Below are 23,669 nucleotides of genomic sequence, written 5' to 3' on the forward strand. Positions count from 1 at the left end.
ATATTTTGGTGAAAACCCTTTAAATGGTATAAAGTTACATTTTTGTATATAATATTATGTGATGTTTGCACTTTTCCTTGATTGTACATATCGGCAACTAGTACGTTCTTTAACAGTAAAATATTGCAAAACCTCTAAATTTTAAAGAATCGCTTGGATTGACTTGAAATTTGGCATACACATAGCTAACAAGTCAAAGAAAAAAAGAATGTGTGTGTACTTTGTACGCACGTAAGAAGTTATACTTCTATTATAATATAAAATTTAACCAAAACTTAACAATGCCAAATATTAAAAAAAAAACGAAAACAGTATGAATCGTCCGGGAATTGAACCCGCAACCTCGCGAATTCTCAATCTCTGGTCCAATGCTCTACCAACAAGACCATCAAGGCACATACTATTAACGTGTCAGATATACATATTTACACATCACGGTGACAAGTGAAATATAAAAATAGATGTTTTATTATTTTACGCCCAAGGAAGACAAATCCAAAGACACAAAATTATAATAAAAAACCTTTTAAACCACATTTTTTAAATTGCGCAAGTTGTATTATTAATATTAATGTTAATAAATGAAATATAAATATTTTGACGTTTCACAATTTGACAATATCATAACAAAATTTGATCTACTATTTTTAAAACACTTACCAGTGTAAGATTCTTTAGCTTTGAATAAGCGAGATCGTAGATCGTCTCGGTTGATTGTTGTTATCCACAGTTCTCTACGCCTTCGAGCTAATAGGTTTTTTATCAGTAATTTTGCGGCACTCATACTAGTCACAGTTTGATGGGCTTTCACATTGACATGCAACAATCATCTCTTCTATATTAATAAGTCCAAAAATATAATATGAAAACTATTTAAAAAGGCACTATAACCATTAACTAACTTTTTGTTTGTTGTTTCTCTTCCTACAAATTTTAAAACGCAACAATCATACACCATACATAACCAAACCACAGTCCCACAGCTGTGATACAGCTGCCATATTGGATAATTTTTGTCATATCATTTGAACATCCAATCAGAACAAAGTTGTAATGCGACTGCGCCGGGATCAAAGGTTTTAATCCTATTAAAATTCACCCTCATATGCGCGTAAAGAAGTATAACTTCAAAAAAGTGATATTGTGCCGATATGTGCTTTTGCCCCGGGGGTGGTTTTCACCCCCCTCTTGGGGGTGAAAAAGTATTCGTCCAAAGTAAGTCCGTAAATTGATCCGACGATCCGACTAATTTTAAGTAACTTTTGTTCTATAGAGTTTTTTCACTAAGTCAATACTTTTCGAGTTATTTGCCAGTGAATATGTTCATTTTTTCAACAAAATAACCACGCTTTTAGACGGTTTTTTGCAAATAACTCAAATAGTAAGTAATTTGTCGAAAAAACATTCATAGCAAAAATATCGCCTGTAAAAAATTTAAAAAAATGGTGTACATATCACGTTTCTATATATAGTAGAAGCAGAGTTATAGCTAATTAAAAGTAGGTTCATATTCGTCAAATTCCAAACGGAATACTTTAACGTGAAATAACCAAAAATGAAGCACATTTCGGGGAAAACTCATTACAATTTATTTAAAGTGTTTAAAAAAAGCTTCATTTTTGTTTTATAAAAAAAATTTCAAGCATCTAAAGTAAACAAGTTACGCTCAAAATAGAGTTAGCCCCTTTTTTTTGGTAAAAAAATCGGGAAAATCACCCCCTAATTAGTATCTCAAATGAACTTAATCGTTACCACTTCACAAGTTTCTTGACTCTTGTATGTATTGTTTATATGATCTGTAAGTTTCATGGGTTCAAAGTCCTTATTTTTGAAATGGCTGTAGTTAAAAGGGGTTGAACGAGTCACTGATCACGAATGTATGCAAATTTAGTAACACCAAATTTTAATCAATTTTTGTCTAACAGAAAAACAAAAAAATACATGATATTCAGAAAAGCAATGCTGACTTTTTTGTTTTTCGAGATTTTTGGTATCTCTAACATTTTTTAAGTTATTTTGAAAAAAACATATTTTTCAAAACTAAAATTTTTAAAAATTTTACATTAAAATCAAATTTTTTCCAAAATACGCACTTTGAATCGATGAAAGTTACAGATCATATAAACACAACATAAGTAAAATAATTTGTGGAGCGGTAACGATTAATTTCATTTAAGTTGCTAATTAGGGGGTGGTCTTCCCGATTTTTTTTTTGCCAAAACAAAAGGGACCAACTTTATTTTGAGCGTAACTTGCTTAAATGTAATGCTAGAAACTTTTTATAAAAACAGAAATAAAGCTTTAATTTTTTGGATATTTCACTTCGAATTATTCTATTTGAAATTTGGTGAATATGAATCTATTTGATCTGGTTTACGAGTTCCATAGACCTAACGCGTCCACCAATTTTTTTTACTTTTTTACAGGCTATATTTTGGCAAAAAACGTTTTTTTCGACAAAATACTTACTTTTTGAGTTATTTGCGAAAAACCGTCTAAAAATGTAGTTATTTTGTTGAAAAATGAACATATTCACTCGCAAATAACTCGAAAAGTGTTGACTTGGCGAAAAAGCTCTATAGAACAAAAGTTACTTAAAATTAGTCAGTTTATCCATTTCCGGACTTATTTTGGACTTTTATTTTTTCACCCCCAATAGGGGGTGAAAGTCACCCCCAGGGCAAAAGCACACATCGGCACAATATCACTTTTTTTCTTTGACATGTAAGCTATGCATACGCCAAATTTCATGTCAATCCAAGCGATTCTTTAAAATTTAGAGCAAAAACCGTGAAAGAATGGACTAAACGTAGAACTTCCAACCATGTAGGTTGCTGGCCCTTAGGGTAAATCTCACTAATTGGACTCTTGATAGATCACTTGCTATCTAGTTACAATACACATTACTATACAATTTTACATCAATGATTGCAGTATGGAAGTCACACCCGACTTCGTAGTATGACACCTAGTGATCAACATTGGAAAGATTTTAAATGTAAGAAATGGCTTCATCTCATAAGAGAAGAATATGCATTTCAATAGACATATTTACCTACAAGGAAAAAACCGATAATGCAGTTATTTTTTCAATGATTATCACTAGATATCCCATCAGATATTGATTGAAAGAATTTTTAAGATGTTATGCTTGGGGAATAATATAGAAAAACTTCAACAATGTCTAATTGTTAATGTTTAATGTTTAATTATAGCCAAAAACCCATTTGCTCGATTTATTTTCAGAAACAGTATAGTTTTAAGTTTATTAGATATTTAATAAATTATTAAATAATACAATTTTTGTTTTGTTTAACACCTTTTCGCTGCGACATTTATAATTAGAGCGATCCAGAAACGGCTCTTTTTTGAAGTTATACTTCTTTAGGTGCGATTGGGAGTGAGTTTTTATTTTACTGGGCGCATGCGCACACCGATAGTGTGGTATTAGTCGTTATACCGGCTCTAATTCGGTGTTGAAATGATCTGTTAATAATTGTTCAATATGGAGGTTATCGGTAAACAAAAATGTTGTATATTAAATTAGTTTTTATTGTTGTGAGGACAGAAATAAAATCAAATTTATAATTGTAGTGACTTTTTAAATAGTTTTGAAACGCCACAGGTACGTAATTCTAAATGTTTCAGTTGTATTGCAATAAAAAATTATCTTCATACCTATTTGAAAATGTAAAAAAATAATGTGCTTTTACCTATTAGTAGGCAATGCTTTAATTTACATAATCTGATTACGAACAAACTTTCTACAAATCTTCATCTAATATGTATATCGTTATCTTACTCTATATTTTGTTGTATTTTAATTCGACAAAAATTAAATTAATAATTTGATTAAATTCATATAAATAAACAAAATGTCAAAAAGTTTATGGTGTAAACGTTCAGTTTGTGTATATTCCCACATGACGTATATGCGAAGGTGGCGCAGTGGGAATTCGCTTTGACTTTCGATCGGCGGGATATACGGGAAGCGGGTTCGAGCCCCAATGCAAGTTATTATTTTTTTAGTTTTTTTATACATTTTATGATTGTAAGTATATTATTATATAATGTTTTTCAGAAAATACGTATTTAATTAAAATTTTTGGCAACAAGTATTGTTCAGAAATCATTTGTGGCATTTTTCAATGTGTTTGTGTGTGCTTTATTCTTTTATTTTTTTAATTTGTGGTATTGTTTTAATAAAAATGTTTGGAAAGTAGTAGAGAAACTGTTTAAAGTATATTGATTTCGTTGAAATCATATAATAGAAGTATAACTTCTTACGTGCGTACAAAGTACACACATTCTTTTTTTTTTTTGTAAAAAACCAATGTTTATTAGGTATATTTCGGCTATTATGTAACACAAACTAAATCCATCACTAGCAGAAATTTCGGAATATGTTCTAATATCGATAAAATGAAAACGATGATAATCAGCAACAACTAACAACCCTGATGTAAAATACCGTTTACAAACTATAAACCACTAGAAAGAGTCCAAAACTTCACATATCTCAACTTCTTTCTTCTTTGTGTGCCGTGGTTGTTTTCAAGCATTGGCTACCGTTGTATTAACAAGCTGATGAAATGTTTCTCGGTCGGCAGCTATATTGCTATATGAAACAATTCGACAACTGTGGCAAATTTTTACAGGACCTCAAAAAAAAATGGATTTTGAGGTGGACATCATAACATTACTGGATCATGTGAAACAAAAAACTTAAAGGAATTTATTATATTAAAAGCAACGGCGTAACCGCAACGGATGATCCTAAGGTGGGTTACAACTACTGGAGGGTATCTGGGGGTTAATTATGGAATTAAGAGGGGTGTTAAGCGTAATCAGCTCAAAGTACATCATAATGGGAGGTTATACCTCCAAAATCCCACCTGGTTACGCCACTGATTACAAGTTTCTCGAGGTAAAGCTGTCAAGTTTTTTATTTTTAACGATTTTTGAGTTCTTAGTATCACTGGCAAGTAAAACAACAAAATTCTTTATAACAAAAGGGCGAAAATCCAACATATGTATTATTGTTAAACAAAAAATAAGCAGAAAAACAAATATATCTCGACAGTGCTACCTCATTAAACGTCTAAAGAAAATATGTGCAAAATTTCAGGAGGATGGGTCGAGTAATTTTTCGAGTTACTAATGTCCACCGCTTTTAAAGAAGCAGTTTTGAGAAAACCGCGTTTAAAGTTTTGATAACTTCGTCTTTGTCTTCTCTATTGTCTGTCAAATCGTTAAGTGATGCACACTGGAATATGTTTTTGAATCGCGGAGTAACCTATGCAAAATTTACAATCAAGATGCAGTAGAAATAAACAAATCAAGACACGGTAAATGCTACTAGGAGCCAGTGGCGGCTCCTCTTTGAGGCCGCATAGCCGCGCGCCCTCCCAGATATAATGTTGGTTAAAAAATTCTGATACAACCAACTTCAACATTTTCTATTCTAATTTTAATTTGTTGAAATTCACATAAAAACACTGTCTGATATTTTTCCGACGCTCAACCAGCTTGTCATAGCTTTATAGGACGTAGGCGATGGTTGAGACCACGTTGAGAGGGCACGCACGATATTTGGGCGCAAGAGAAGTGCGGCCACGTAACCATAGCAATCGAGGACGGTCGACCAACACTCCCACTCATCTTCAGACGTTGCGTGATGTTGCATTTTGGCCGCACCAAAGAATACATATCTCCCAAGAACCGACACAAACGGATTATCTATGAACTAAATTTTTATGCGCATGTGTCAGATCGGCCATTTCTCAATTTGTATGAATAGCAAATAATTTTGGTGACATTTGTCTTGTACAGGATCGGCGTTTGTTGTCACAGTTGTTTGTTTGGCTTGGCTTGGCGTTAGTATTTTGTTTTTGTATCAGTTTGTAGCTCATAATATTTTGTATAGACTTATTTTCTATATATATTTTCTTATATAGCCTACAACTATTAATTGTTATTTTCCAACATTTATACAATTTAATTCTTTTTGAGATATCTTGATTATGTGAATTCATTATTTTAAGCTTTTTCATGAACTATAAACTATCGTATAAAAAATTAATTTTGTATTTATTGGGATTTCACAAAGAATTTGAATCTAAAATATCATACAAATTCTCTAACCTTTCTTTGACCTCTACTGTACCAAATGCATCTGCAGGAAGAGCACATAGTCATATTTTATATGTGTTCATTCCACAAGCCACGTGCTGTGTTTAAAAAGTTGAGAATCCAATACTCACAAAAACTTCCATAAAGTACTTTTATCAGCAAACCTAAATTAAATTTAATAAACTATGTTTCATTAAATTGTTTCTGTAGTTTGTATAAAACAATAACTTAGGTCAAATATATAAAACAATTTATGACTGACTACTTGAAATTCAGGATTTTCAGGAGTAACATTATATAATTTAGCTAATTCAAAAAGTTGATCCAATATCACTTGAAATTGTTTCAACATACAAGTTAATGCTTATGATAATTGACAATACACTCTTCATAACAGGTTTACATTCTCTTGATTATACTTGCGTTCCAACAAAAAAAGCTAAAGGCTGCTTTCATATGGAATATAAGCTTCTGACCATAATGACCAAAACGTTTCCATATATATATATTAATTAAAAAAATTACTTTTTCTCTTTTCTCGATTGCTTATTAGTTTTTATTGTATACTATATATATTTTTTCAGTTATTACATCTTTATATTTATAGAAATAAAATAGTACAATACTTATTGGTTTTTTATTTATTTACCCCGATATTCGACTTTAAAGAATGTACTGGCTGGTTTTGGCTGGAATGTACGGAATGTTTTGGCTGGTTTCCAAGACAATAAAAATTGAAAATATTGACATTCGATTTTAACATACAGTTTCTTGTTGTTGATTCAAATAACGAATATAATGAATTAGGAGATACCTCGACAAACAAGTAATTGGTCCTAGGTTTTCACCCAAAGTAATCGAAAGTAGAACTGGAAGTCGATATTGGAACTCTTCGTGTAACTTTGCGTCGATTGATCTACGATTTTACTAATTTTGTCATCTTGTTTTACATTCATATCATATTTTGAGTGACTTTAAAGCAGTACCTACGGTTGTAACTCTAAAACCGAAGTCCGATGTCAAATTTCTCATCTTTAATACCATCCATGGGTTATAAGCTTTCATTCGACACCTCATTTGTCATTCTATCTGTATTAGTAACTGAGGAGTTGTATTCGCGGTCGGACGGACAGACAGTCATGAAACCAGAAGTATATATTTGTTCTCTTCTTGCGAATGCGCGTCGAATAATATATCACTTGTGCTATTGCGGTGACTTTAAAAGAGTACTTCCGGTCGCATTTCTAAAACCGGAAGTCCTAGGTCAAATTTCCCACCTTTAGTACCATCCATGTATTATGAGCTTTCATTCGACACCTCATTTGTGATACTACCTGGTATAGTGACGGAGGAGTTACATTTCCGGTCGGACGGACAGACAGTCTAGGTCAAATGTCTCACCTTGAGTACCATCCATGGATTATAAGCTTTCATTTGACACCTCATTTGTCATTCTACCTGGTATAGTGACTGAAGGAGTTATATTCGCGGTCGGACGGACAGACAGCCTATTAGGTCACACCAAGTCGTTCAAATTCTCACCAACTTGTTCACACTTTTTCAAAATTGGTGAAGACAACAAATTATATTTTGTATCGTTGTATCAATATAAGCCAAAAAGAATAATTAGTGAATGTCACGCCACTATAATATATTTTATTATTGGTCTTTCAATGCTCAGGATAAAAAAAGGTATTTTATCCATGGTTTTAATCAATATAATTCTCACCATTACTTTGTGTTGTATTTGCAACCTTTTGTAAATCAAAAATAATTCCACCATATTAAGAATGTCAACAAAAGCCGGCCCTGCATGCAACCTTTCTCTCAGTGCAACTAAAATTTTATTGATACACGCCAGAAATGTGCGAGAATTTTCTCAGTGTACTCGCGTGTACACTTGCCAACTCGATACTAAAATTAAGTACATGCTAACAACAAAAGAATCGCCGTCCGTGTCGGTTCTTGTGAGAGATATGTATTCTTTGGCCGCACTTCTTTAGCGGCCTCAGTGAGCAAGAAAGCACGCGGCAAGAAGCTTTGCAAGCAGTTATCTCTGACAACAATAAAGCGAAAGCAGTGGAAAAGTTTGCAGTAGTAGTGTTTAAAGTTTCACTTATTCTTATTACGTAAGTACACATATTTTTCATATTATAACACATGGGCTAATTAGAACGAATTTATTTTAGCATCATGAATACTGTTCATAATATATTAAATACGAACTTTTCCAATCTGCCACTTGAAGATAAGTTAAAAATTAAAGAATTGGGCAGGCCGTTGCCAAATTTGAAGTTAACGCAAATTAGTGAACGCAAAGCAGAAAACAGAAGTTTCACCCGCCATTTTTCAAGAGACATTTATACAAGAAATAATTGGATTTCTGGTTGTGACGTTTCGAATTTATTGTACTGTTTCCCGTGTTTATTATTTACAATGCCGGATCAGGGATGGACCGAAATTGGGCAAGAACAGGGATAAAAGATCTTCACCACCTTCCTGCAAAAATAAAAAAACATGAATCGTCTCGTGGTCATATTAATTCATGCACAGGGTTCGCATTGCTTGGCAAAGTCAATATTTTAACACAATTGAGTTCTGCATACAGGGAGTCTTTAGTACTACACAATAATAAAGTCAGAAAAAACCGACACATTTTGAAAGAATTATTAGCTGTGTAAAATTTTGCGGTTCTTTTGAACTAGCACTTAGAGGTCATGACGAAAGCGAGGGATCTGAAAATCGAGGAATATTTAGAGAGTTGATAGATTTTACTGCAGAGTTGGATGCTACACTTAAAGAACATTTACAGAAAGCAACTGTGTTTAAAGGAACCTCCAAGACCATACAAAATGATATTTTGGACTGTATGCTAATAGTTTGTCGGGAAGAAATTTCCCATCAAATTGAAAAGGCCGACTTTTTATCTATCCAATGCGATGAAACCACCGATGTCTCAAATAATTGTCAAATGGTATTGATATTACGGTATTTCTACGAAGATTCCATTTATGAAAATTTTTGGGGCTTTTTAAGGGTTATGGATAAAACAGCAGCTGGGTTAAAAACCTGCATTGAAAACGAAATAGATCCGTTAATTTTAAAAACTCCTCAAAAACTAATAGCGCAAACTTATGATGGTGCAAATGTTATGAGCGGTTCTACCAGCGGTGTTCAAATCCAAATTAAACAGAAATATCCCAGTGCACATTTTATACATTGCTATGCCCATCAATTAAACCTAATTATGCAGAAAGCCGCATCGCAAAACCCTAAAGTGCGAGTGTTTTTTAATAATCTATCAGCTATCCCAGCGTTTTTTTCAAATTCTTCCCATCGATGCGATATTTTAGAAGAAATAGTAAATAAAAGATTACCGAGAGTGGCCGTCACTAGATGGAACTATAATATTCGTACGGTTAATTCTGTATATGAAAATCGTGAGAAACTTATAGAAGTTTTTGAAGAGGTCGAGGACAGATGTGAAAAGAGTGTTACTTCCAATGAGGCTTCTGGCTTGAGGCGAGCGTTAGAAGATCCAGAATTTATGTTTTGGTTAACGATTTTCCATAAAGTCTTGCCGCAAGTCGATATACTTTATAATCAACTCCAATCAAGAAATAAGGACAGTGTTGAATTGAAGAAGGACTTAGAAATTTTTGAGCAAAGTATTACCAACATTCGAAATGATACTGATGAAATTAAAGAAAGTGTTGAATCAAATTTTGAAAGTGCTAAAAGAAGAAGAACTGATGATAATATGCGAAGTGTTATTGCCAAGGAGGTGTGTGATGTAATAACAACACAAATGAAGGAAAGGTTCTCTTATCGGGGCCATTTGCAAGCGGCTGAACTATTCAACAAAGACATGTACTCAAAATATTCGAAAACTTTTCCAGTTAATATTCTAGATGCTGTAACTACTTGTTATCCCGTGTTATGCAAGACCAGATTAAAGACTGAATTAGAAGTAATATATTCGAGGCCAGACTTAAAAGAAATTGTTGGAGCTATGAACATTCTCACGTTTATGTTAGAGAATAATCTTGCCGAAACCTTTGCAGAAACAATAATGGTGTTAAAAATTATTGTGACAACTCCAATGACAACTGCAGAATCGGAACGTTGTTTTTCAACCCTTAAGCGCATAAAAACATTTTTGCGAAACACAATGCTTAATGATCGACTAAATGCCCTAGCTATGATGTCCATAAACCGAAATTTACTTCATGATGGGATCAATGATTTCGAGGAAAAAGTTATGGAAAAATTTATTGCTATGAAAGACCGTAGAGCCGATTTTAATTTTAAAAAGTAATTGTAATGTATTAATTATTATGAACGCAATGTCGTAGTGTATTTCTTGAATAGAACTATTAAACTATTATAAATCAAATTTGTTTGTATTTGAAAATTTAAATATGTAGTAGGTACCTAGTTCCTGTAAGTTGTACCTAACTATTTTATTTTGACCAGAGCCGAAAGTCGGTAAGGTTGGTTTTTCCCATAATTTGAGAAGTTTGCCGACCAGCCCATCGTAAAAATTATTGCCCCTATTTGAGTATTGCCCTTCATTGCGTTTACCTGCGTAACGCCAATTTAATGTTTTCTACGAACTTGAAACCGTTTGCCGCGTCAAAAGCTTTGCCGTCATATTTGCCCATCTGCGTATATAAACCTACAATAGTTCTCAGCAAACATTCTAGGGAAAAAATTGCAAAGACACCGTTCAAATAGTAAATGGAAATCCACTTTGCACCCGATAGAAAAATGAAAACCCGGTGCCCCTGATCAAATTCCTACTAAATCCCTGAGGGCAAATTTTTGTGTGCAATTGTTATTATCTGCGCCCTCCCTGCTCAAATTCCACGAGCCGCCACTGCTAGGAGCACTCCCGAATCATAATTTATAATGTATATGCATTGTAAATCCCAAATGATGATTTCCAACGTTTATACATTGTAAATTATGATTCGGGGGTGCTCCTAGTAACATTTAACGTGTCTTGGTTTGTTTATTTCTACTGCATCTTGATTATAAATTTAGTATACAGAAGAGAAAGAGAAGGGGAACCGTTGTTGAAAGTTTCTCACTACGCTCAAGCGTGCTGGCGCGAAACCGCGGCAAAGCGAGTCGAAGGTAGGGATATTCAATCAACATGCTGTATCTCTGGTAATCTTTTACTACAAATTTACTAAAATTTTCAGAGTATTCTTGAACTTATTCACTTAAATTTAAAATAATAAAAAAAAATGAAAATTTCAAATTATCCCCCCTTAAACTCAGCAGCAAACTCAAAAGGCAGATTCACACCCAATAATGTTACTAGAAATATCACCAGATTCATCCCCGTTTTTTTGGTTAATCCATAAATAGTATATTATACTAATACGTCGCTGTATAGTTCTAAAAACAATTGTTTTTTTTTATATAAATGCAGACTAAACATTAAAGAGTAACGTAGAAAACACAAAAAATCGCCGATATAACTGCTGAGTAGGTACTTAACCTATGAAGTTTAAATTTCCTTAGTAGGCAATGGTTTAGAATAAGAATAAGAGCTCCTAAAAAAAGAGTTAGCGGTGCCCGGTAGAGTAGACCTTCCTCACCTGTGTTCCTCACCAGCCGCCTCTGGCATACAAAACAGTAGCACAATAATAATACGGTAGTCGGATGTTGAGCCATAATTGCAAAAATAAATTCTCGAACACGCTTGGCAACACTGCATTTGATTTTTTGCACATGCGTACAAATTCTGACGTTTCTGCGCCGTCAACAAGAAAATTAAATCATTTCCCGTCGCCATAATCGCGGCGAGATTGTGAGAGTGTTTTGCAACAAAGAAATCGTCGTTTTCGACGAGGGGAGTCTCCTGCTCCCGATCATTTCGGCCTATTCGTTCCAACAAATCCTTTTTGTCATTCAAATTTGAGAAATTACTGTTATTTTACGGTTTTTTCTTGTTTGGGATTTTATAAACATGGCTTTTTAAAATGTCTGCCTTCAAATTGTGCATAGCCACTCCTTGTGGAGGAGCTTCAAACTCCAATAAATTATCATCTACTTATACTGGAGGACGTCGGGATGGAGAAGAAAGGAAATCGCAATTTGCCTCTTGCAAAAGGCTCCACTACTGATTCCAAAAAAGGTTTGTATCTGTGTAACGAAAGGGTCACATGTACAAGGTCAGTTCAATACATAATTTGACTTGATTATGTACAAACATGATTTACAAACAAATATCACTGTTTTTAATTATATTTAAAAAATAAATACTTTCGATAATTACGTAACATAAAACTTTGGCATAGAACAAATTTTCAATTTTGCATTTTAGGCCAAAATGTTTTTTATTTTAGAATGATTTGGCATCTTTTGTAGTTAGTGTATTACATAGATTTAAAAATCGGCCAAGAATAATAAGGTATTTTATTTTTAGATTAGATAAGGTCTTATCTCCAGCACATGTTAATATTACAATTATTGGGAACTTATTGAAAATTAAGATATTTTAAAATCATTAACAAACAAGGTCAAAGTACAAATAAATAGTACACATGTTTTTATGTGTCAAGTGACATTTGTAGCGTAGCAAATGCTTACATGGATGGCGTTATGCATAACTCGACCAAGCGCCATTTCTTTAATATCGAGATAACAGCGGATTCTGGTGACACATAGCTAAAACTATCTTGGAAAAAATCCCTGTTATTTTCACGTTAACAGTTACTAAGAAAAACAAAATTAAGCCAAGCGACATTAATCCACTTACCATTAAGCAACCAAGAAACGCAAAACTTTGAAGCCATTTATCTCAAAACTATGTTTTGGCGCTTGGTCGAGTTATGCATAACGCCGTCCATATGTGCCAGTAGGTACACATCAACATCTATTCCATCCATTGTCAGATGTAAGCCTCACTTAGTGTGTCCATTCATATCTGTTTGCTCTTTTTTGCATCCATTTGTGGCCAGCCATTTGTTGGATGTCATCAGTCCATCTTGTTTGAGGTCTGCCTCTACTTCTTTTGCTTGCCCTTGGTCGCCACTCAAGAATTCGTCCCTTGTCTTCCATTCTTCCTATGTGTCCTGCTCAGTTCAATTTTAATACAGCAACCTGCTGGATCACATCTGTTCTTTTGATCTTCTTATCCCTTCATTGGACTTGAGATCACTGAGCTTAATGTTGAGCATTCTCTGTTCCATAGCTCTCTGAGTCACTGTACATCTGGTACATATATAATTTAATTTATATTTTTCAATATAAATAAGAAGGCATATACAATAAACTTATTATAATCTGGTGTGGGAGATGCCTGAAATATGCCAAACTAACAAATATTCTGGATTAAGGAATTAATATCTGGAAAGCTTGATGTATCACATCATGAGCGAAAATTTGGCCTTCAAACACTGCAACAGCCCTGAGGCTAGCTGATGTTTGCAGATGATATTCTGCTAATAGCTGATAGGATAGATGAGTCCAAAGAACTCTTTAATCAGCTCTACCTTTGCTTGTTAGAACGAGGATTGAAAATAATTATATCCTAAACCCAGACGATGACAAATCTTGTAATCAGAGAAGATATATATCGTCGGCTTACTGCCAAAACCAACCAACTCCATTTTAAAAGTTTTGGGAAGTCTACCTTTTAAACTTTAATTTGAAATTAACAATCGACTGAATTTAAAAAAATTATTTAATAACTGAAAAATATTTTTGTCACATTTTTCAATTATTAAATCATTATTTAAATTCAGACGATTTTTCATTTCAAATTAAAGTTTAAAAGGTAGATTTCTCAAAACTTTTAAAAATGGAGTTGGTTGGTTTTGGCAGTAAGCCGACGATATGTTCATATAAACAAGATCGATAGACTAGATCTTCTTTAGGTGTTGTGTCCATATTAGATGTTGGCCATCATCATGTTTACCAGCTCCTGAAACTTTTCTCTCTATCGGTTGCTGCGAGAAATAATTCTGCTGTGGAACCACACCATTATCTAATATTATGCAACCATGAAAACTTCTTTCAACCAATCCTTCTCTTTCCCTCCACCTTTCCTTGGATTCTAAGGCGAAGTAGATGGTATTTAGGTCCTCTAATTGTATGGCCGAAGTATTCTGTTTTTCTCCTCTTTATGATGCTTATGAGCAGACATTCTGAATTCATCATTTGGCCAAACATAACATTTTAGGACCTTCTTGCGAATATTCATCGATATGTTTCTGTTACATAAAACTGGTTTCCAGGTCATAGCAGCGTTACATGATATTTCGATCCTGGTTATTATCTCTTCATCAGAGTCGTGTAGATTAGGTAATGGTCATACTCTATAAATACCTAGGTCATGAGATTCACATAGAAAAAGATAACCAAACTGTTGAGTTTCTCTGCTGTGAATTGTTTTCTTTATGTTATGCCCTGAATTCAGGTTTCGGTTTTAATTAACCAGCTTAATGTTCTGGAAGAAGCCCTTCCACACAATCTCCTGGAGGACGCTCTTCTTATCTGAAGATTATTCAAGAGACTAAAACTAAAGAACAAACACTCCCAATTTCTACATAACAAAGAGTAAATTAACCAGGGTTTGTTGTCCATTCATAGTAATGAAACATTTTATCCTAAATCAATCCATCTTTTAAGAAATAAATTGGCAAGATATCCTCTGAAAAGCACAAGTATATTTGTCTATCTCAATATTTTAAAAAGGAATACATATATTTCTTTAATACTGTTCTGTAATATCCTACAATGTAGCTTATCTGGAACATGTTATCATCAGTGCTACTTATCATAAAAATCTGACATTAGACAATTATTTGACTAAATGTCATTGACTGACAGTATAGAACTTACAATAATTCATCCTTTACTACAAAATATAAGAAACATAGAGCCATAGGCCTCCATAAATCTCTTTTTTAAGGAATCTTTCTTGTTGGAACTTACCACGCTGAGCAGATGAGTTGTGAATTATTTAAAATTCTCTCATCTTAATTTCCTCGGCATCCTGTTTGATTTATAAATTTTGAAAATCTCAGGAGGTGTAACCAAAGAAAGTATTCCACCTGTTGTCAATCTGGTGATATGGAGACGATATTTATTGTCGTTTTCTGTGCTACTTCGATTGATAACTTAATTTATTTTTTGGTAGAGTTCATCCGTGACATTTCTTTGCAATTCGGAAGGGTCCAAAGTATGATACGTGGATAAGTCGGAGAGAAGAGGATATGGGACTACTGATGAGGGGGAAAAGACCTCCGAAACCGGTATAGACTCTTCATGCACTCTCAGATTTATCCAGAGTATTATGCAGCTGCTGCATTTTCGTGTTGTAAAGAAATTGAAAATGTTTATACATTTTTAATTCATTTACTCTTTTGTAGGAGTATTAAGGAATCTTTCTTTGGAACTTTTACCACGCTGAGCAGATGAGTTGTGAATTATTTAAAATTCTCTCATCTTAATTTCCTCAGCATCCTGCTTGATTTATAAATTTTGAAAATCTCAGTGGTGTAACCAAAGAAAGTATTCCACTTGTTGTCAATCTGGTGGTATGGAGACGATATTTATTGTTGTTTTCTGTGCTACTTCGATTGATAACTTACTTTCTCTTTTTTCTCTCTGGAAGCATTTTTACATGTACAGTACAACCTGCCATATCCGGACCTGTCATATCCGGACGGTTCTGCCGTCCGCATCTACCGAAATATACTGAGAAAAGCAGTCCTGCTGTTGGACATCGCACCGTCTCATCTCGACACAAAAGAACTAAAAGATGGCGAAATAATGTATTGTTATGACAGTTCTGTAGATTGTTCCTACATAGAAAGGGTCCCTCGACGTGAAAGAAGAAGTAGTCACGTACGAGAATATTCTGGATGTCATGGAATAACCCAGAAATGTCTGGTGACATCTAGAACGTCAGAAAACTATATAAACATTATGTGTTTGACATTCTATAGTTCAGTTGTATTTCAGTATTTGAAGTTAAAAGTTGTCATTGTGTAAAAGTTACTGTAATCCTGTTTGAGTTGAATAAAGTATTTTAAAGAAGTTGTAACATTGGTGACAGCGGTGGGATAAGAAGACATTAAGTAATTTGTATATGGTCAATACAAGATCTACTAAATTCGAGAAAGAAATGGATACATCCGGACCACCAGAATGGTTTTTAAAAATGGAAGAGTTAAAAGAGAAACGTAGGCAAGAAGAGAAAGAAAATGAAGAGAAACGTAGGCAAGAAGAGGAGGAGAGGCGTAGACAAGTAGAGGTAGAAATAATAAATAGTTTGTCACAAATTCAAGAAAGTTTTACATTAGAGGTAAGTCAAATTAATAGTAGAATAGACACATTAGAAGAAAAACAAAGCTATTTAGATAATAAACTAGAACAGCAACAAAATGATTTAAAGCAACAACAAGATAATTTAAAATCTAGTTTAGAAAGACAAATAGTTATGTTAGAACGAAAAATTAATACCCAAGCTTCTTTATCTCGTATTGTTTCAGTAACGAATGTCGAATCTGAAACAGCCCCTTCATCTTCACATCCCCTAAATCTTCTTGAATCAGGCACAATCAGAAATAGCAAAATTTTGAAACCACCCACCTTCGATGGCCAAACAGCATGGGAAACGTATCGTTTCCAATTTGAAGCTGCAGCTAAAGCAAATGGCTGGACTGAAAGAGAAATGGCAGCTTCCTTGGTGGTGTCGCTTCGAGGTCAGGCAGCAACCGTCCTTCAATTTCTTCCTCAGGATTCACCTAGTTATGACTCACTTGTTCAAGCTTTAGAAACAAGATATGGCCAACAACATCTGAAGCAGGTTTTTCAAAGTCAGCTTAAAGTTCGGCATCAAAAACATAACGAGAGCCTACAAGAATTTGAATCTGATATTAAAAGATTACTACATTTGGCATACCCTCAGGCACCTAAAGATTTTCTTGAACAAATCGGTATACAGACATTCATAGACGGACTACATGATATCGAAATGCAACAGGCTCTCCGATTACAACACCACAAAACGCTAAATGGAGCACTAGTTTCAGCCCAGGAGTTTGAAGCGGCTAAAAGTATTTCAAGATCTCGCCCAAGATTAAAAGAAATAAGATTTCGAGAAGATGAACAAGTCCCTACCACAGATAATCAACAACCTATTTTGTCCCAGATCTTGAACATACTCCAAAATCTTCAACAAAATCAACAAAAAGCTCAAAATCAAAACAGAAGATGTTTTAACTGCGGAAGAATTGGACATTTGCAGGTCAATTGTAGAAGTGGATCCCAAGCGAGAAAAGAAGAATACAATAATGATGTCAGAAGGTCGCCTAGATCGACATCCAGAAGCCCATCATATAGTCCTACTAGAAATATTAGTAGAGATAAGTATGTAAGAAGTCGATCTCCTACAACTGACCACAGATATTCAAACAATAGCCAGGGAAACGAATAAAAGTCGACACTAAGGGGCGGGCGTCGGCTGAATCTAATAAAAGCCCCCAAATTCGCAGTTATACTTTAAACAAAAATGAACAGAACTTATTACTTAAGGGCTACGTTGACAATCAAAAATGCACTTTTCTTATTGATACCGGTGCAACAAGATCTTTTGTTCGCAAAGAACTTCTGAACAGAAAACTACAGCCATGTAAAACAAACTTAGTTCTTGAAACAGCTTCAGGTCAAACTATTCCAATTCATGGAGAAGTAACGGCGACCATAAAGATTGGCAACACCTTGATAAAACACATATTTCTTGTAGCCGATATTAAAGATGAATGCATTCTTGGAATGGACATTATGCAAAACAAATTTATCATAGATCTTCAAAATAAAATTTTGTTTATTGAAAATGAAGAAATAGTCCTAAATTTTGAAGAGTCTACACCTCAAGTAAGAGTTATAGTTAGTGAAGATACAGAAATTCCTCAAAATTCTGAAAGTGTAGTCCTGGCGAGACTGAGTCAAAAACCTGAAGGTTTACATTTCGGCGTTGTTGAAAGCGAGGAACTTGTTAATGACGGAATCTTGATAGCCAGATGCCTCGTGAATGTAGATGAGATAATTCCAGTAAGGGTTGCTAATTTGTCCAAAAAGCCTTTTAAGTTGAAGAAAGAACAACAAATAGCACTCTGTACGCCAATAGAAAAAATAATCAAGTGCGAAAAGTATTTGAAAAAGAATACAGCTTTAAGTTACCAAGTTGACGCTAACCTGGCGAAAGAACTGATCAAAAATGTTGATCACTTAACAACTGAAGAAGTAGAAAAAGCTAATGAATTTATTAATGAAAACTACGACATTTTTGAATCCGAGAAATCTACAGGGCGTACTAGTCTAGTTCAACATAGAATCGATACTGGAGATGCAAGACCAATTCGTCAAGCCCCACGCAGATTACCGTTTGCTAGACAAAAAGAAGTTGAAAACATAATACAAGACATGATAAATTCCGATATCATCGAAGAAGCTTCGGGCCCCTGGTGTTCACCAGTAGTCTTAGTAACTAAGAAAGACGGATCTACTCGTTTTTGTGTAGACTACAGAAGATTAAACCATGTTACACAAAAGGACAGTTATCCATTGCCACGAATAGATGATACACTAAACACTTTATCAGGTGCTAAATGGTTTTCGACTCTAGATTTAAAAAGCGGCTACTGGCAAGTAGAAGTACATCCTGATGATCGAGACAAAACAGCTTTTTCAACTGGCCGTGGTCTCTACAGGTTTCAGGTTCTACCATTTGGTCTTTGTAATGCTCCAGCTACGTTTGAACGCCTGATGGAAATGGTTTTAAGAGGACTTACTTGGAAAACATGTCTAGTATATCTTGATGATATAATGATTATGTCCAAAACCTTTGATGAACATCTGAAAAACTTAAGCGAGGTATTTGAAAGACTGCGAAATGCCAACTTAAAGCTTAATTATAAGAAATGTTCACTATTTCAAAGAGAAGCGTACTATCTAGGACATATCGTTTCAGCAGATGGAATTAAAACTGATCCAGAGAAGATTTCAGTTATTAAAGATTGGCCTAAACCAGGAAATAAAAAAGAAATTAGAAGTTTTCTTGGACTCTGTTCATATTACCGAAAATTCATAAAAGATTTTGGCCGCATCGCTAAGCCTCTTTATCGACTAACCGAAAACAACATTGAATTTGACTGGACACCGGATTGTCAAAATGCCTTCGTAGATTTAAAAAAACTACTTACAACAGCACCTATTCTAGCCTATCCACGAGAAGATGGAAAATTTCTGTTGGATTGTGACGCATCTCAGCATGGTATTGGCGCTGTATTATCACAAGAACAGGAAGGTGAAGAAAAAGTTATTGCATATTTTAGTAAAACCATAGGAAAGGCAGAAAATAATTATTGCGTTACCAGAAAAGAGCTCCTAGCTATTATAAAAGCCCTAGAACACTTTCATACCTTCCTTTATAACAGAAATTTTACAATCAGAACAGACCATAGCGCTTTGCAGTGGCTAATGAATTTTAAAAAGCCAGAAGGACAAGTGGCTCGATGGATAGAGAGACTCCAACAGTATAACTTCGACATAGTACATCGAAAAGGGCGTCTCCATAACAATGCCGATATTCTTTCTAGGCGACCCTGTTTAGAACGACAATGCCAGTACTGTAAAAGACTTGAAGAAAAAGAGAGCGTTACTGAAGAAGTAAGTCTCTGCATGACCACGGTTGAACAGGAAGAAGATAATGATCAGACTTCCCTGGAAAACATTAAGAAGAGTCAAAAGAAAGATAATGACGTAAGAGTCATACGAGAATGGCTTAGAAAGGGAGTAAGACCTCTTTGGCAGGAAATATCTAAATATAGTCGAATTATAAAGGCGTACTGGGCTCAATGGGAATCTTTGCATCTTTCGAATGGTCTATTATATCGGAAGTGGGAAAGTCCCGATGGAGTACGTATAGTTCAACAAGTGGTACTGCCAAAATCACACATTAAAAGTGTGTTGCAAGAACTTCATAGCAGCCTGTCTGGAGGACATTTTGGGGTAAAAAGAACACTGGCCAGGGTTCGAGACAGATTTTATTGGATCAATTGTCGCCGAGATGTAGAAGAATGGTGTAAGAAATGCGACTTATGTAACGGTAGAAAAGGCCCTAGAACAAGAAGTCGTGGTAAAATGGCACAATATCTTTCCGGAGAGCCTTTTGAACGACTTGCAGTTGATATTCTCGGTCCACTTCCAACGACAGAGAGAGGTAACAAGTACTTAATGGTTGCAATGGATTATTTTTCAAAATGGCCTGAAATTGCACCTCTTCCTAATCAAGAAGCGACGACTGTAGCAGAAGCATTCATAACACACGTCGTATCAAGACATGGAGTTCCTTTAGAGTTGCATTCTGATCAGGGACGAAATTTTGAATCCGAATTATGGCAAGAATTAATGAAAATCTTGGGTATTAAGAAAACTCGAACTACGCCTCTCCACCCACAATCAGACGGAATGATCGAAAGACATAATAGAACTATTTGTCAATACCTCTCAATGTTTGTTGCTGATAATCAAAAAGATTGGGATACCCTAATACCTCTATTCCTGTTAGCCTACAGAAGTTCTGAACATGAAGCAACCGGTTATTCTCCATCAATGATGATCACCGGAAGAGAAATGAAGCTTCCTCAAGATCTTATTTTCGGAAAATTGCCTACCTGTGAAGAAGAACCTTCATCCCTGACGTACCTAGAAAGCTTAAGAGAAAAACTGGAAAAAGTCCACGAATTTGCTCGTAAAAGTTTGAAGCTTCAAAGTGATAAAGCCAAGTCCAGGTTCGATGTGCAAGCTACAGGGACAACTTTCGAAAGAGGTGATCCAGTATGGCTATACAATCCCACACGCAAGAAAGGACTTTGTCCGAAACTTCAACGAAACTGGGAAGGCCCGTACACCGTCTTAAAGAAAATAAATGATCTGGTCTACCGCATCCAGTTTTCAGCGAGAAGTAAACCCAAGGTAGTTCACATTGAGAGATTAGCCCCATATCATGGAACTGATCCACCCTGTTGGCTTCAACCAGACCCTGATAGACCAGTTATTCGAGGCGAATAACTATAAAGGAGGGAGCAGTGTTATGACAGTTCTGTAGATTGTTCCTACATAGAAAGAGTCCCTCGACGTGAAAGAAGAAGTAGTCACGTACGAGAATATTCTGGATGTCATGGAATAACCCAGAAATGTCTGGTGACATCTAGAACGTCAGAAAACTATATAAACATTATGTGTTTGACATTCTATAGTTCAGTTGTATTTCAGTATTTGAAGTTAAAAGTTGTCATTGTGTAAAAGTTACTGTAATCCTGTTTGAGTTGAATAAAGTATTTTAAAGAAGTTGTAACAGTATTATAGAATCTATAAAAGGGGTCTATCGACAAAGGTTATTGACGGCGTTGATTACTGGAATGTATGAAGGAGAAAACGTTTTAGAGACTATAAAAGAAGTGGTCTTGATTGATCGGATCAGTCTGTCACCACATTGATCCAGATATGGCAGGTTTTACTGTATTAGCTACTGTTTCAACTCATACTACATTTAATTTAAGTTGCGCATTAGGATGTGGGATGCATTATCAATCGTGCACTATAGTTTTTATAGAAATAATTTTTGATAGATAATTTCTAAACAAAAGTGCTAGATCAATGTGAGGTTAATTATCCTTACTGACTTTAGTGTCACTTAAGGACAGTCCCCTCTACTACAAGCAAACATTCAGCAACATTTTACAAGTAGGGTCAATCGGGGCTAATATGAAACAAAAATGTAAACTTTGCAATATAACTTATGATCTATTTGCCCCAAGACACAAACAAAAATTCATGTATGTATCTTTGTGTCCTTTACAAGTTGGTGGTTTCAAAAATGTTTTTTGTCATAAAATAAAAGCACAAAAAAAATAAAACTGCGTTTCACTTTAGCCCCATGAAAAGGGGCTATTATGAAACAGCAATGGGGCTATTGTGAAACATATACTTAATTGCCTTATTACAACCATTAAATTAATCAAAAAACATATCAGCATTTAGCTGTGTATGTAAACTTTCAGTACCTACTAACCTACTACCTTATAACTTAATTTTTATACCTACATTTTTTTGCATTTTATCACTTTGCAACTATATTGGCCAATTAACTGATACATTAAAACAATAACAATAAGATAGTTAAATATGGATTTAGGTAGGATTAATCTCCATGGAAATTAGTAATAACTAGGGAGCGGATTTATATGCGATCAATTTTGATGAAATATGCGCATATATATGCAGTAAAAAATTACGAAATATGCGCAAGATATGCACAAAAATTTAAAAAATGCGAAAATCGAGAAACCACAAATTTTCTGTTTTATTCTATTCTAGGGGGTTCTTTTAAAGAGGGGGCGGCAATCTTATTTATTATCTTTCAAATAAAATCATTATTTTTTATATATGCAATTTATTCACATTTTTTACAAAAACTTGTACCAATAGTTACTCTATTTAAAATAAAACAACAGTATCACTATTATATCTTCGATTATAATTCACTACAATGTGTTTCTCCTAATTTTTTACAAACATTTCCTTTGATCAGATAAAATATTTTTTTAACTAGAAAAACTCCTTTCAACATCAACAGAAGTAATTGGGGCGTATTTAAAATAACTTGTTAAAGCCGAAAATTCTGCACCAAAATCAATTTCAAAATTTCCATTAAAAATTTTGCATATTATGTCCTCCAAAGTTTTAAAGCCGTTTAAAGACGGGATCTGATCTAAAGCATGACTATTTCAATTTCCGTTAGAAAATCGTAAAACTATGGTTAAAGGTGTAAATTCTCTTAACAATAGGGGATTTAAAAGAATCACCAGAATTATAGCTATTCAATTGGGATAAGAATTGTACTAAATATAATAAAAGTAAGTAAAATTCGGATTTCCCGGTAAACCATCCTTCATCATTTTAACATCCTGCAATCATTTTATAACGGCGTACTATAAGCACTATAAGTACTTTGTGTAAAGATCGGGTATTTTCAAAGAAAAAATGAAAAGGCAGTGAATGAGCCGTCTCTCTTCAGGTAGTTCTCGAATTAATAGATAGGATAGCCTGTGCGGGGAAATATTTTGTGTCGAATTAAAAAATTTTTTTTTGGACTAAAATGTTTTTAAATAGGCACAACATATGCATGTTTCTTTAAAAATATGCAAAATTTAGTAAAGTTCTCAAATATGCGAAATATGCATGCAATATGCATTTAGCATAAAATCCGCTCCCTAATAATAACAATAACAGTTTACATTTGGAAGGTTTTTATAATTCAAAATAAGCAACATAAGCTACAATACAGAACTGGAAAAATGAATAGCTGAAATATGAACAAATTTGTGTATAGGCCTAAGCTTTTGCTAACTTCAGTCATTGTTCATACACATTGACACTTCCAGGGAATACATATGTAATTTTTCTGGACTTAAAAGTGGTTACTGGATAAGGTAGAACGGCAACTA

The 23,669-nt window shown here is 34.3% G+C and overlaps 1 protein-coding gene across 1 annotated transcript in view; it reads left to right on the forward strand.

Moving 5' to 3' along the window:
- Nucleotides 1–11,900: 11,900 nt before the first annotated feature.
- Nucleotides 11,901–23,669, forward strand: part of LOC114325949 (RING finger protein 10) — a 53,331-nt gene continuing 41,562 nt past the window's right edge. Inside the window, exon 1 of the mRNA XM_028274105.2 lies at nucleotides 11,901–12,280. Within this exon, the coding sequence (XP_028129906.1) occupies nucleotides 12,217–12,280 (64 nt within the window). The 5' untranslated portion in view covers nucleotides 11,901–12,216. The remainder of the gene's footprint in view (nucleotides 12,281–23,669) is intronic.

The sequence above is a fragment of the Diabrotica virgifera genome, chromosome 3 (genome assembly GCF_917563875.1).
Source record: "Diabrotica virgifera virgifera chromosome 3, PGI_DIABVI_V3a".
NCBI lineage: Eukaryota > Metazoa > Arthropoda > Insecta > Coleoptera > Chrysomelidae > Diabrotica > Diabrotica virgifera.